Source organism: Nuphar pumila, chromosome 11 (genome assembly GCF_984573655.1).
Source record: "Nuphar pumila chromosome 11, dmNupPumi1.hap1.1, whole genome shotgun sequence".
Lineage (NCBI taxonomy): Eukaryota > Viridiplantae > Streptophyta > Magnoliopsida > Nymphaeales > Nymphaeaceae > Nuphar > Nuphar pumila.
Window position 1 is genome coordinate 95,196,949 of NC_143259.1, and position 15,215 is coordinate 95,212,163.

Sequence of the window (15,215 nt, forward strand, 5' to 3'; positions counted from 1 at the left end):
TTAGAGATTGTATCGAGTCAAATCTCATAAAAAGTCAAGATTTGAACTCGTATTGAGCCTTGATGGTTGGAGTTTAGTTTGGCTTGATGTCCGAGACGGGTAGTTGTGTTATCTAATTAGACTTGTTTATCTCACCTTTGCTTTTTTTCTCCTTTTTCAGGTATCCATTAGATGAACTTAGCAGCCACGAATGTATTCGACAAGAATTGGATTCTATTCTTTGGGTTTCTATGTATTTTGGGTTTTCATTAAAAATATTTATAGTGTAAATTTTTGTAATGAATTATTGAAGTTAACCACTATAGTTTTATAAATTTATTATACACATTAATAGAAACATTGTAAAAATATATTACTTGTGTTTGAGCTCCCTCGATCTGTTTGAAAATTTGTTATTACCCTGTGTGCTCTGTTATAAAAAAAATGACTCAAATTTTTTGGAGTGTTATAGAACCGGCAGTTCTCTAATTGTCGCGGCCTGGCACCGACGTTTTCTACCGATCACGACGAGCTCGAGCCTCAGACAAGCTTGATTAGACCACAGTCAGTTTTGGCTACCATCGTCGCGGTTAAAGCAGCCTGCTCCTTGTCTTCATCCTTCGAGCTTGTTTATCTCGTCGGTGACTGGAGACAGGAGCACCGTATCCGGTGGCCAGGTGTTCTCGGCCCCTGTTCCTCGTGTTGGTGTCTCGTTGTTCGTTCGGTGCTCTCGTCGTTGACTGATTCTGGGAAGAAGTGCCTAGGGTCCCATTTGTTTACGGGCAAGCGATTCAGAGGGGCTCGAGGGGGAAGCCATGGTTGTGTTTTATGCAACTTGCTGCGCAAGGAGTCGTGGCCGCCGTAAGTTCGATGTATCAAGCGGTGGGTATTGTCACCGGATATGTAGGATTGCCGGCGAGATTGTCAGATCTGTTGATCTCTAAGCATCCAAACCCCATTTCCTCTCTAAAACTGAGACACGGAGAGGGTTCTTCTCTCCATGTTTTTCTTCTTCTATGTTGTTGAGGGTTTGGGAGGCCGTAAGTGCGAGAAAAAGGGTTCTCAAGGTGCTTATTCACTGTCATCGTCGTCACTATGAGCTTCACTGGTCAGTTATCGGCCGGTTGCCGCATCTTCTTCTCTAATCAAATCCTCTGCTTCGCCCTTCTGTTCTTTCCCCTTTCTTTTGTGAGATGGAAATAACCCTAAGCCTAATACGATACATGGTTAAATTTTGCAAACATAGGAGACCGTTCAACTGAAGGAAGCCTCTCGATGGTTCGTCAGAGTTTTCTCTGCTATGACGTCTTTGGTAATTTTAACTCCTCTCCTATATGAGTAGGATTCTCTGTTTATGGTGATGACAAAGAATTCATGTGGAAGTGCTAATGGGGGTACATTTTCTCTGTCATATCGAGAGTGTATTCCCACAATTCTCATCTTGAAACGCCAAATTGAGTCTCCTTGGTTGGTCATCGGATACTGGAATGTCACGCTTTCCTTGACTGAACGTTGGGGGTGCCTCCTTACATCATTTAGGATCAGAAGACTTCAACCAGTTGATTGAGTCAGTTGGCCTCATGGAAGTATCTGATCCCTCTTGCAGATTTACATGGCAACAAGGAAGCAACAAGTTGGATAGATGTTTCATCAACGACCATTAGCTCTTTCGTTTCCCAACTTTGACTCTAGCTTCTCTGTCAAAATGTGTCAGATTATAATGCCTTGGATTCTTCGTGGAGACTCGGAATAGCCAAACCGATTTCCGAGTCGATATAGAGTTTGAGGTCCGCTCATCTTACGCGTTCACGCCATGAGGGCCAACGGCGGTCTCTATGCTCAGCACGTGCTTCACGGGTTGGCTAGCGGAAGGGGTGAAAACTTGCGGGTCAAGAAAATGCAGCGAATCAGGAAAAGACGGAAACACCCTTGACTCGAAGGACGTGTCTCTTACCCCCCACTCTTCCTGAAAAATTGGGAGGAATTCTGGATATTAACGTACAGTGGAAATAGAGATCTTTATTTTACATAATCCCATTTTCTTGGAAAATTGGTAGCTACTTGCCGCAACTTTTGGTCTCCTTGTCTTAGAATAAAAAGGTTAGGGTTACTTTTGTCATTGAAAAAGTCACCCCTTTCTCCCCCAAGTTGTCATTCTTTCCACGAAGCCCTCTCTCAAGCTGATGCCGACACGTAGGACGGATTGACGTCAGTCCTTGTGACAATTACAACAACGCCAAGATCTAACCATGGTTAACTCTTAACTAACCCAGGTTAACCCTTATAAAAGACGTCCGCCGTTCCCCATCCTGCATCGTCTTCCTCTTCAATCAATCTCTCTCTCTCTCTAAAAAGTTTTCGCAGTTTTTACGGGAATCCGATTTCGTTGACTTCCATTTTCTTTGTGTGAGATAAAGAAAGGAAGGAAGCGTTTGGCGGATGGCGTCGAAGGTATCGACGTTGGTGCTGAGGCAGCTCGTCTCGAGGGGCCAGCAGAACGCCTTGCGACCCTTGTCTACGTTGGCCTTCCGATCGGTCGTGATCAACGATCGATCGTGCGGGGTGACGGACCAGGCCGGATGGGCGTTTTTGGCGACACGGCTGTACCCGACTCGGGCGTGCAGCACCGTCTCGACGAAGACGGTGGCCGCAGAGGAGGTCGCCGCCGGCGCCACCGCGATGGAGGCGTCGGCGGCCGGTGGCGGTGACGGGCTGGAGAAGAAAATGGTAGCGAGCTACTGGGGGATAGCGCCGCCCAAGGTGGTGAGGGAGAACGGTACGGAATGGAAGTGGAATTGCTTCAGGGTGAGCATCCCTTGAAAAATATTACTCCTTCTGTTGGTTTCTTCTATTCTTTGGGTTTTTTTTTATTGCTTCTTCTCGGGAACATGGGAAGGAAACGACTCTTGTTCTCGAGAATATCGAGTCGGTTGCCGAAGCGGATCGTCGTCTGCGGAACCGACTCATGTCTGCTAATGGAGGAAGGAGAGTTTGGCTTCAAGGTGAGTCGGTCTCCGGCATTCTCATGCTTTCTCCTCCTCCGCGAAAGAAGTATTCGATTCCGTTATGGGCCTCTCTCTCTCTCTGGCCTTAACAAGAAGCATGCGTTTTCTTTTTCTACTGTTTGCAGCCATGGGAGACATATAAACCGAACCTATCGATCAACCTTCGCAAGCACCACGCCCCCACCAACTTCCTCGACAGATTTGCCTACTGGACGGTGAAAGCCATGAGGCTCCCCACCGACATCTTCTTCCAGGTATCTGTCTGGTTCATTATTTGTTTGAAGCCCAGTGAGACGCGACTTATAACCAACTCTTAATCCTTTTAACAGAGGAGGTACGGGTGCCGGGCGATGATGCTGGAGACGGTGGCAGCGGTGCCCGGGATGGTTGGAGGCATGCTGCTGCACTTCAAGTCGCTGAGGAGGTTCGAGCACAGCGGCGGATGGATCAAGACGCTTATGGAGGAGGCCGAGAACGAGCGGATGCACCTCATGACCTTCATGGAGGTGTCGCAGCCCAGGTGGTACGAGCGGGCGCTCGTATTCACCGTGCAGGGCGTCTTCTTCAACGCCTACTTCCTGCTCTACATGGTCTCCCCCAAGCTGGGGCACCGCATCGTGGGGTATCTGGAGGAAGAGGCCATCCACTCCTACACCGAGTTCCTCAAGGAGATCGACAAAGGCACCATTGAGAACGTCCCCGCCCCGGCCATCGCCGTCGACTACTGGCGCCTGCCCCCCGACTCGACTCTCCGCGACGTTGTCTTGGCCGTACGCGCCGACGAGGCGCACCACCGCGACGTCAACCACTTCGCCTCGGTGCGTTCCCGTCCACCCCCCCTCCCTTTTTTGTTCTGGCACTCTCAGCTTCCCTGATTCATCGTGTCGTGTTAACGCATTTTATAACTATGCTACGGTTCTGAATCGCGTATATTCTTTGTTTTTTATGGCATTGCAGGACATACACTTTCAAGGGCATCAACTGAAGGAAACTCCGGCGCCTCTTGGATACCACTAAGATCTAATTCTCAGTTAAATCAATACTAATAAACACCAATGCTATGGTCGTGGTGAGGACTCCTCGTTTAGATGCATAGCGCCCCTTCGACTCCGACCATGAAACAAAGCTCATCTTAAGTTAGAGTTGGTTTTTCAGTATGTCTTGTAATGTTTAGAAGCATGTGTTCTCATTGCTTTGGTTTTTTTTTTTTTCTTCGTCTTTTTTTGCATACGCTACCAAGCATTGGGCATTGTGACTTACACAAGAATATATAATTAATTCATTTGCATATTTGGCGTTACTTTTTCTGCTTTAATTCACCTTGAGAATTTTTTTAGAGTTACGCGGCATGTTGAAAGGACGTCTTAGTGAATTTTGAATTTGTTTCTGTGATAAAAAAATTTGTATTACAGAGGCGCATCCTCTCATCTGTAGGAGCGGGCGACATGTAGAATGAGTAGGTTTTTCCTTTTTTTTTTTTTTGCGGAAGTGAAGGGAAACGCCCCCACGACCACCCTGCCTTGCTTGGCACCCACTTCTGGTAGTCCTGGACACACCTGTGCGCTAGCTGGGGTTTGATTTATAGTCATCAATTGATGTTGGCGACTCTTTCGGTGTAGAATCTTTTGTACCTGCAGTGGTAAATCTTCTTAAGTTGAGGGGATGTTATGAGTTCAAAATCTACAGAGTCCCTTGCCACAAGGTTGGAAGGGGGGAGGTGTACTTCACGGTGGGTGGGTTAGGTACAAATAGGTTTCACTCGTGGTAATAGGATCTGGAGCGCGTCAAATGAAAACATGGGTTATGGATAGAGGTTACATGATTAAAAAGGGCACTATCTTTTATGTTAGTGGTGAAGTTAAACTTAATCATTCATTAATGCCTACGCACCATGGAATGACTAGACAAGATATATATGTGATATCAAGTCTGGATCGAGGGAACCAACCATGTGGAGAGGGCTGGAATAACTCACCATGTGGAGAGGGCTGGAATAACTCAAAAGGAAGTGCCTTTCCAAAGGTTGGTGGTTCAACCCTTCTTTCAGTGCATATGCCTCCTTGATTAGGTGATTTCATCTGTACCAAATTTAGCAACCATAGGGTTTGCTTCTTCACTCACACCTCTGAACCGCTTCTTGCCCTCTTGCAATCTCAGACCTAATCCCAATCAACCCCTCTTGGCTGCTCACGAGAGAGAATTTCATGGTGGTGATCTAGAGTATAATTTGGGCCGAAACAGCTGATGGGCTTTAAGGGGATAGCTGTAGACACAATGTGATTCAAGAAGATCGACGAGGAGTTGGGGATCGAGGAGGTTGCCTCCGCAGGACTAAGGTGCATGAAGCATCTGCTTTTCCTCCTCTCCTAGAAAAGAGAGGGTTGTGTATGTTCGCCCCCGATGATTCAGTGAATCCCACATCCGTGTTCGGGGGATCGAATGAGCGCCACATATTCATGCACATGCGGCTCGTATTCCCGTGTATGTTGACATAACTTTGCATCGGACTCTGGTGCTGTTGCAAAGACTTAATCACCTTTACTTGCTTTTCTTGCCCTGAAATGACGGTTCGAGGAAATGACAAAAATATCCTTCATTCAAAAGTTGTGAAACGACGGGTGGGGAAAAGGACAAAAAAGTACTCCTTCAGAAAGTTTGATGTTAACCATTTAAAGTGGAGACGTTCGCCTGCGCCATCTGCTGTAACAGTGCTCCCATTATCAACGCAAACTTTGCCTTCGTTTTCAGTCGAGCTTTCCGCCTTGTTTTTTATCCTGTTGTACAACACACTGTCGCTTTCTCGTGCCTGCCTTGTGTTACAAAACATTCCAGTGTCTTCTCTTCATTTCTGCTGTCGTTAGGCATCATGAAAGAAAGCAATGATTCACAAACATTCCAACCAGTTCCATTAAGGCACCGTGAGTAGCTTTTCATCTCATCATGCTATCGATGAAGAAGGCATGTCGTCTTGTGTGCCATTAAGGCATTGTTTGGTTATTGCAGGTAGATCTTGTTATTACGAAGGTTGGAAACTTATCGATATTTGTAAGACGCTGGGACCTGTTGACAAGAACGCTTGTTTGCAGATGCTAGGAAGGGCCTCTACCCCATCAGGTATCCTACAGTCACTCATCATATGCATTGTATCTCAAACCGCTGTATTAGTAACAGACTCTCGTTTTTGTGAGATACATTTTTGTTAGTTAATATCGATTTATTTGCTATTATGTTCAAGTTCTTCCTTATCGATTTGTAATTTATTGTGCGATATATTTATCGACCTTTTAGATAGTATGTTTTTGTATCGTCGAGTTATAAGTTATAAATACTGAACTGTCGTATCGATTTTCAATATCTGACAAATCGCTATACATATCGTTTTGTAAGATATTATATGTTTTGTAATATGTATTTGTAAGATATTTGTACACAGACTTTGAAAATGTTTGGGTGCAGAAACACATCTTGACACGCATGGCGGGGCGATTTTCGCATGCATATCGTTGCTCTCTCAGCGACTTCTATTGAACTCGCTTTAGAGCCTCGTGGATATTATGAGAGCGTTATCGTCAACACACATGTACGACATGTTTATTTTATTGGCATGGTAAGCGACACGTCGATGCTCAGCATAAGCAAACATCAAACCGCACTTGCTTTGATACTTTCATTCATTAAATCGTTGCTTTGACTTGCGTAACCCTAGTGGTATCCGTTCTTATATGCATCCTGATTAAATCGTAGTAAACCTATGCCGCTTGCTAACGGAAATTGATATATTGCTTACAAAACATTCCACTGTCTTCTTTTATTTGTCGTTGTTGTTAGGCATTAAGGAAGAAAGCAATGATGCACAAACATTCCAACCAGTTCCATCAAGGCGGCGTGAGTAGCTTCTCAGCATCATGCTATCGATGAAGAAGGCATGTCGTCTTGTGTGTCATTAAGGCTTTGTTTGGTTATTGCAGGTAGATCTTGTTCTTACGAAGGTTGGAAACTTATCGATATTTGTAAGACGCTGGGACCTGTTGACAGGAATGCTTGTTTGCAGATGCTAGGAAGGGCCTCTACCCCATCAGGTATCCTACATTCACTCATCATATGCATTGTATTTCAAACCGCTGTATTAGTAACAGACTCTCGTTTTTGTGAGATAATATCGACTTGTTTGCCATGTTAGTGCAAACACAAATTGATATATTGCTTAAAACATTATTGAGCTTATCATCAGGTTGTAATAAAGACGATGTAGCTCAATCAATAGAAAGATCTGGAGAATTGAATATCTATACTTATGACCCAACTGAAGAATTGAACATCTGCACTGACGATGCACATGAAAAGAAGGGTGCAGACATTAGACCCACTATTGACTTGAATGTTCCAGTGGAAGAAATGCAATTCAATGATGAGGTAGACTACCATGACAGCGCACATAATAAAAGTGTATGCACCGGGAATGTACACGAAAGTACACCTGACTCCAATGTTCCAGGAGAAGAAATGCAATTCAATAATGATCCTGATTTTGATGTCAGTACACTTAATAAAACCGTAGGAACTGGGAATGTATATGGAATTGCACTTGACTATGTTTCTGTAGAAGGAATGCATTTTAATAACGAAGAAGATGCATATAAATTTTACAATGATTATGCCTTAAAAGTTGGCTTCAGTGTGAGAAGGTTTTCTTGGTCAAAAAATGCACAGGGTCTCTTGGTTAGAAAGACATATGTTTGTTCCAAGCAAGGTTGGAAGAAATCAATGGGAAATCCAACTAGGAGCACGCCAGAATCAAGATGTGGATGTCAGGCGAGATTGGTTTTAAGAAGACATCTGAATGGAAAATTTGTCGTGCGTACTTTAATCAGTGATCATAATCATGATTTATCTGCATCATTTATGACTCCTATGCTAAGGTCACATCGTAAAGTAACTGTAGCTCATGCTGCAATGGCTGAAATAGCCGATAGCGCCGGCATTGCACCAAGGAAGACATACAATTTGTTTACCCGCATTGATGGTGGTCGCGAAAATGTGTCATTCACACCTTTGGATCTTAGAAACCACTTGAGCAGGAAGAGGACAGATAACATGAAGAACGGAGGAATATGTTGTTTGGTTCGTTACTTACAGAATAAATCAAGCAATGAACATGGTTTCTTTAGTGCAATGCAACTGGACGCAGATGGATATGCCGTGAATATGTTTTGGTCAGATTCAAGGTCTAGATTAGATTATGAATGCTTTAAAGATGTGCTTGTGTTTGATACTACAGTAAAGATTAACACTGAACAATGGCCATTTGCGTAGTTTATGGGAGTGAACCATCACGCACAGAGTTGTATATTAGGCGGTGCTTTTGTGTATGACCAGACCAAGGAAACCTTTGAGTGGTTGTTCAGAGTATTTACACAGGCAATGAATGGGAAGCATCCTGAAACTGTACTTACAGATGGTGATCACGCAATTGCGGCTGCAGTGCTTCATGTGTGGCCAGATGCACATCATCGCCTGTGTTTGTGGCATATCTTTCAAAATGCAGCAAAGAACATATGACACATATTTAATCAGAATACAGGGTTTGACAAACATTTTACAAGGTGTGTACTTCATAGCGTAGACGAGGTCACCTTTAAGTCAGATTGGGACAAAATGATTAAGACATACGACCTTGCTGACTGTCTGTGGTTACAAAATTTATATACAGAAAAAGAGAAGTGGGCATTGGCATATGGAAGACAATACTTTTGTGCAGGTATGATAAGCACACAAAGAGCCGAATCTATGCATGCCACGCTGAAGAAAACCCTGTATTCATGTTTAACAATGTTTCGTTTCATGGAACAATATGAATTATTTGTAGACGGTCTAAGACAGAATGAGCTTGAACAAGACGTGAAATGCTTCAATACACGACCTCTAACTTTTGGCATGAAAATATTGATGTGACCTGCAGCTCTGTATACACTAACTATATTTGAATGGATCAAGAAAGAGGTGTTACATGTCATGAATTGCAAAATAGAAGAACTGGTGCAAACCGAGAATATGCACAAATACCATATTTTTTGTCAAGGCGAAAAGCATCAGGAAAGGCAAGAAGCGCATGTCACGTACAATGTCGACAACGGAAGGGTAGAATGTTCGTGCAAAATGTATGAATTCAAAGGTATCCTATGTTGTCATGCATTAAAGACACTCAATCAAGAGAAGATACAAGAAATACCTGAGTCTTACGTAATGCAAAGATGGACGAGACGCGCGAAGATTGAAATGCTTATTATGGACAATGCGAGTAAATCTGGTGTTGACGAGAAGTGCCACATAGCCTCCCGTTACCAACAACTGTGTAGGTCATTCATGCATGTTGCTGATTTGGCATCGATAAGCGAAGAAGGCTATGCATGTGTGAGAAAAGCTGCAACAGAGTTACTTGAAAACGTGGAGTTAATTCACATTAAGTCTATTGCAGCGAATGAATACCAGCCGAAGATAATGAGATCGAACAACGTAGGTCAAAATCATGTCTCGCTTGACACTCCCGAGAAGTTGCGCCGAAGCGTAAACATTATCTTCAACAAGTCAGTAGTGAACGTTGTTGATTATGATGGACATATTCATGAAGCAAAGGGTATAAAAAGAAAACCTGCCTCTGATCGCAGTCGTCGGAGGGTAAAGGGTGCACTAGAATTGGTTGGCAAGAAAAGGACTAAGAAACAACCAACCTGTAATAAAAAACAGCAAAGCCCTTCGAATGAACAGGTATGTAAAACATTATATTGCTTCCCATTGCGTGAAGCTAGTCAAATAGCTAACTCGTGTAATGTCCATCATGCAGCAATACCCTGCAGAAGTACCGGCAAACGTTCAAACCTACATTCCTCCCGACCAGATTTCCGGCAACGATCGCTACAGTTTTACAAGGCTTTTGGTATGTAATCGATGATGCGAGGAGGTATGCATTTCTTGTGAAACTTAATTCAGTGTCTAATATTTTCTCTTTCATGACAGGCTACGATGCAGTCGACAGATAGGTTTGGGACACAAGAATCTCGTGTGGGCTATTAACTTAGTTGTCATGCCTCTTTGCATGACCCGATCTCCACAATGCCGGATTTTTTGAGAGTTTATAGTCGTTTGTCATTGACGACTTGCGGTTCGTGGTTGAATTTGTTCAAATCGATAGATAGCGGGTTTTTGCTTCTGCAGGAAGGCGATTGATGACATCACTGTATGGCGATTTGTGGTTATCGTTGAATAGCGATATGTGGCATCGCAGAGTAGAACGTTGTTGATTATTGTTGGATTGTCAATCTTAGCGTGATGCGAAGGATTGTTCAAGTGTGCTGCGATGTGTGGCATCGCAGCGTAGGACTGTCAATCACTGTACTGCGATGCCACAGATCGCTATTCAACGATAACCACAAATCGCCATACACCTCTAGTCAACTTCTTCTCCAGCAAATCTTTCGCGTTCCCGACACCTCCACTTGACTTTTGAAATCATTATTGTTATCTTGTGAAAAGTTGTATCCATATATTATAAATAAAAGGCTACTCAATGTGTATTTTCCAACGGATACCCATAAATGTTTGAGTTGTCGTACAGTATTCATTGATCATGTTGGTTGAGCAGTACATCTTTTAGGTCATAAATAGTCGCACAAGCACTGGAAGGTGTGTTTGTCTTCTACTTCGTGAACCAGCAACAACCAAACCGACGGTTCCTTCATAAACCTGGAGATCCGCCCTCGAACATAGAAAATTATAGTCGGTGAGGCAGACGAAGACAGCTACACAACCAACAATGGCGAATCATGGGTATATTGTCTACACATAGTCTACATGTTCAGCAAAATCCATCTCTTTCATGCGTTTTTTGTGATTTGTTTTTGTGTACTATATACTGTAATTTAAATATCGGTCGTTGCAATGTCCGCATTCATTTCAGTCGAACATCCACCGACGAAGTTGGGCGAAAACTTAGTCAATCAATCTTGGAGGACATCAACCGAATGCGCAGTGAATTCGCACAATGCAACATGATCAGTAATTTTGTTAGTATTAAACTAGTAGTAGTTGTCTATAAACGTAAGCCATGTGTACGTATGATCAATACAACACCATATTTTCTGCAAACAGACTATATCCGATTTCATAAATTATATTAAAAGCAACGCACCAAGCCAGACTGTGAGCGTCGTCAGCCCATATTTCATGGTATATCAGTTGTATTTTATGTTGCTTTTTATTATTGATTTAGTCCAATTGATTCGTATGTTAACGTTGGTGTTAGCAATGTTTCTTTCGGTTTGCAGACTATATTACGTCGTTTGCCATACTCCAGTGGATTTCAAGACGGCAAACCTTATTGGGTTAACGGTAATCACTGCAGAGACCTTATGACAAGTGAAAAGGTAAGCAAACAAACCTACAGTGCAATATTACAGCGTGACAGTGGTAACAACATTTTTTCGATCTATTTGCAGATACTGATTCCTACACTCTGGCAGTCTGAAAAGCATTGGGTCTTATACGTGATGGATTTACGTGAAAAACAACTATGGTGTTACAATTCGTTGGAAGTTGACAGTGGTTTACGGCTAGACATTTCCCATCTCGTAAGATTCCATCTATATGAGTATCGTGTAGTGTACTGGGGTCATGAATTTACTTTCGGTCGCATTATTCTCAGATCGGTTTCCTCATAGCCATTTTGGGATTCGATGTCGGCGAGTGGATTTATCGCACGGCATACCATGCTCCTTTACAAGATAATGGCGTTGATTGCGGCGTATTTGTAATGAAGTACATTGAAGCGATATACAATGGTGCAGAACCCTGCTTCAACACTGTATGCCATTCCTTGGCCTCTGTTATTGGCAATTAAGGGCATGTCTATTGCTTCTAGTTTATAATCTGTTTTTGCAGATTGATATACCCAGATTCCGCGAAGAACTCTGCAAAAAGTTGACATCCTTTCTAATTTCGGAGGAGAAACTAACGGAGGCGAGGTCTAAAAGGCTTGTAATTGATAAAAGATGTGCGCTCAACCCGCGTGATTGACAGTCACAGGGTGATACTGCGATGTGTGCAATGAACAAAGACTTCTAATGTTCGAAATGATAATATTCAACATCGCTATGAAATGTTGTATGCTTAAACATCGCTTTAATGTCGCGTTCGTATTTTACGAATAGTACAAAGCGATACGCTTAGTGGTCTAACGGCAAACTACACTGCTACGACCATAAAAACCTGTGCCAGCATTTGAAAATTGCTTGAATTTTAAACGACAGTTTCTTCAATTATGATCTTACAGACCTATAGACGGATACGACAACTGCGTCGAAGCCGCCTATGCACTCGATTCAAGAATAAGTCGTGTATGCAGGAATTGTCGATTATGTCGGTTCCTTATTCGCGAAGCAAAGTGGAACTGTGTGTTGTGTCATTCAAATATTAATGAAACGTCCTATCACCCTCCGTCAGTTTTCGAGTATATACGTCAGTTTCATTAAACCAAAAGCAAATCTTAAATAAAAAAGCACTCCGCATTAATGAAAACAATGTCATGCCAGAGGGCTATTCTGAATGGTAGTCAATGCGATTGGACCGAATCTTTGGGTCTCAAATAAATCCACCAGTACGTCTAAAGAAATCGCCTTAGGTGTACATTACCGTCGGTTCATCAATACAGCGATTTCTAAGAACAAACATTTCTTATTGATAAGTTCACGTAATGCGATATTTAGAAATATCTTTCGCCAGAGAAAAATATGCTGGTCGTACTTGTGTTAGTCGAAAGCACCAGCAACCCAACACAATATGCTGGTCGAAACAGAGAAAAACTACAGAAAATGGGTTACCGCCTGAACTAGAAACCCAAATCTATCATCAAAATTGCACCCAAACACCCAAATAGCCCTTCAAATTAGTCCCAATCTATCACACACCAAAAAATGACCAGATTACAATTGATTTGGGCAAACAAAACCCACCGATAGCATCATAATCACAAACTTTTTGCATTCAGGGTACTGTTCATCATTTTTTTCAGAAAATACAAGAAAATCCACTAAAAATTAATATTTCATCCGACCATTAAAATTCTTGATTCATTCAATCACAAAAATCAAGAGCTAATGGAATCCAATATCAATCGACCAAAAGTTCAAGACTTCAAGGTTGGTACGGACGTCAGCTGTGGAGAACACAAACTGAGGTGGGTCCCAGCACGACCGATGCAGATGAAGCTTCTTCCTCTCACCGATCTTCAACAAAGCACCCTTTCATTTTCAATAGAGCTCTGATACCATATTGAAATCGGGAAACCAGCAAGAACAAAAGGAGAAGAGAGGAGAATAGAGAGGGAAGACAACTTAAGCTTCATTAGCAAAAAACCCTAAAAAGGTTACAACATATAGGGGTCGACCCTCTTTTATACTACATGACAAAAATTTAGATACCCACTAACACCTTTAAACATTACAGTTATACACTACATGACTTGGCGGAGCTCCTGCTGGCCACCCTCAGCGCGACTGCACCTACTGGGTTACTGTCGAGGAGGACGGCGAGAACAGTGATGGAGGGCCTCGTTAGGTTGTACAGATAGAGCAATCGATAGGTTTCACTTTATACTATTCTGTCTGCCGTTCGTTTTAAACTCAATCAATTTTCCGCATATTTCGTCGCGTATTACCGGAATATGTTCCTGCAACAAAACAGGTAATGTGAAATCCAATATATAACAGGAATACCCAATAACATCGGATACGAAGCTCATACAGCGTGGAAACAAGGTTGTTCTCCTTTGTATATTGCTTCAATATGCTTCATTACGAATATGCCACAATCGACCCCATTACTTTGTAACGGAGCATCGTCAGCACAGAGCAACATCCACTCACCAATGTCGACACCCATTTGTCCATTAAGGAATCCCGCCTGTGAAAAAGGGATAATATATTACAGTCCGGTCCACCTCGAATAGCTACTTCACCTTTGGGTACAAGCTTACCAAATGCATAGCATCGCGTTCTACGCCACTGTGGCAGTCCAATGAGTTGTAGCACCATAGTTATTTTAGCTGAAAATTCATCTTGTATAGGACCCAATGGTCTGGATGTTGCCAGAGTGTAGGAAGTAAAATCTGCGAATCGATAAAATCATTTTTCGTTCCAGAGACTTATCGTGATGGAGATGTTACGAATAAACCTTGGATAAGAGGTTTGTTCACTTACCTTTCCAAATTTCGAAATGTCTATGCACTCATCATCGCTGTTCCAACAAGGTAGTGCATCTTCGAATCCTATGCCGTATGGCTTTCGCCGGACGTACATCTGTTGCACGAAATAGCAAGGTTTAACCACCAAGAAACGTGAGTACGTCATGAAAGCAAACAAAACAACAGCGGCACAGACATACCATGAAATACGGGCTGATGATGCGTACTGTATTGCTCGTTGGGTTGCTCTGAATGTAATTGACAAAATCATACATTGTCTGGTTGCACAAAGTTACGAACTTCAGAACATGCAAACCGATGACCTAGAAATTGATAGTGGACAAATACTTACAAAATTACTGATAGTGTTCCCATCTGCAAATTCATCTTGCATCTGCTTGATGTCTTCTACGAACTCGTCAGGGCGTTGCCGCCCACCCGAGACTGTGGATGTTGCACTGAGTGCACTATGAGCGTGGTATTCAGGATTGGACATTGAAATTATTGTCTACAGTAAACAACACTAGTCCAAATACGACATGAAAAGCCAAATGTTCACTAAACCGCTCAGGCGTTTCAAAGAATATACCTCTTAAGCGCTAGTCCTGGTACTGTGGATGTGGTTATCTTCTTGTTCAGAGCCGTGCGTGGCCGTTTTGCTGCCATCGTCCACTCCATTGGCAACGTGCCTGGTCGTTTAGCTCCCATCCTCCTATCCGTTTGCTCTGTGCCTGGTCGTTTTTCTCCCCTCGTCCACTCCTCTGGCACCGTGCCTGGTCATTTTGCTACCATCGTCCTCTCTGTTGCCGCCGTGCCCGGTCGTAGTGCTCCCATCGTCTTTGGCGTCGTGCCGGGTCGTATTGCTCCACTAGTCCTCTTCTTGTCCGCCATGGCTGGTCGTACTGCTCCGATTGTCCCCTTCTTCGGCGCCATGCCTGGACGGAGATATCGATGGCACCTTTGCAACGGAGATACTGAAACGCCGTCCTCACCTATAA

At 43.1% G+C, this 15,215-nt stretch overlaps 1 protein-coding gene across 2 annotated transcripts; it reads left to right on the plus strand.

The window, feature by feature from the left end:
* The first annotated feature begins 601 nt into the window (after positions 1-601).
* LOC149822533 (ubiquinol oxidase 2, mitochondrial-like) lies at positions 602-4,282 on the plus strand. 2 transcript variants are annotated; one of them, XM_089981617.1, is made up of 4 exons: positions 602-2,981; positions 3,110-3,238; positions 3,314-3,802; positions 3,942-4,282. In XM_089981617.1, exons 1-4 carry the CDS (start codon positions 2,763-2,765, stop codon positions 3,999-4,001), a joined length of 897 nt encoding a protein of 298 aa, XP_089837743.1. In that variant the 5' UTR covers positions 602-2,762; the 3' UTR covers positions 4,002-4,282. The 2 variants fall into 2 exon arrangements, with proteins under 2 accessions (XP_089837743.1, XP_089837742.1); XM_089981616.1 differs by having other exon boundaries at positions 2,293-2,784.
* The last annotated feature ends 10,933 nt before the right edge of the window (positions 4,283-15,215 follow it).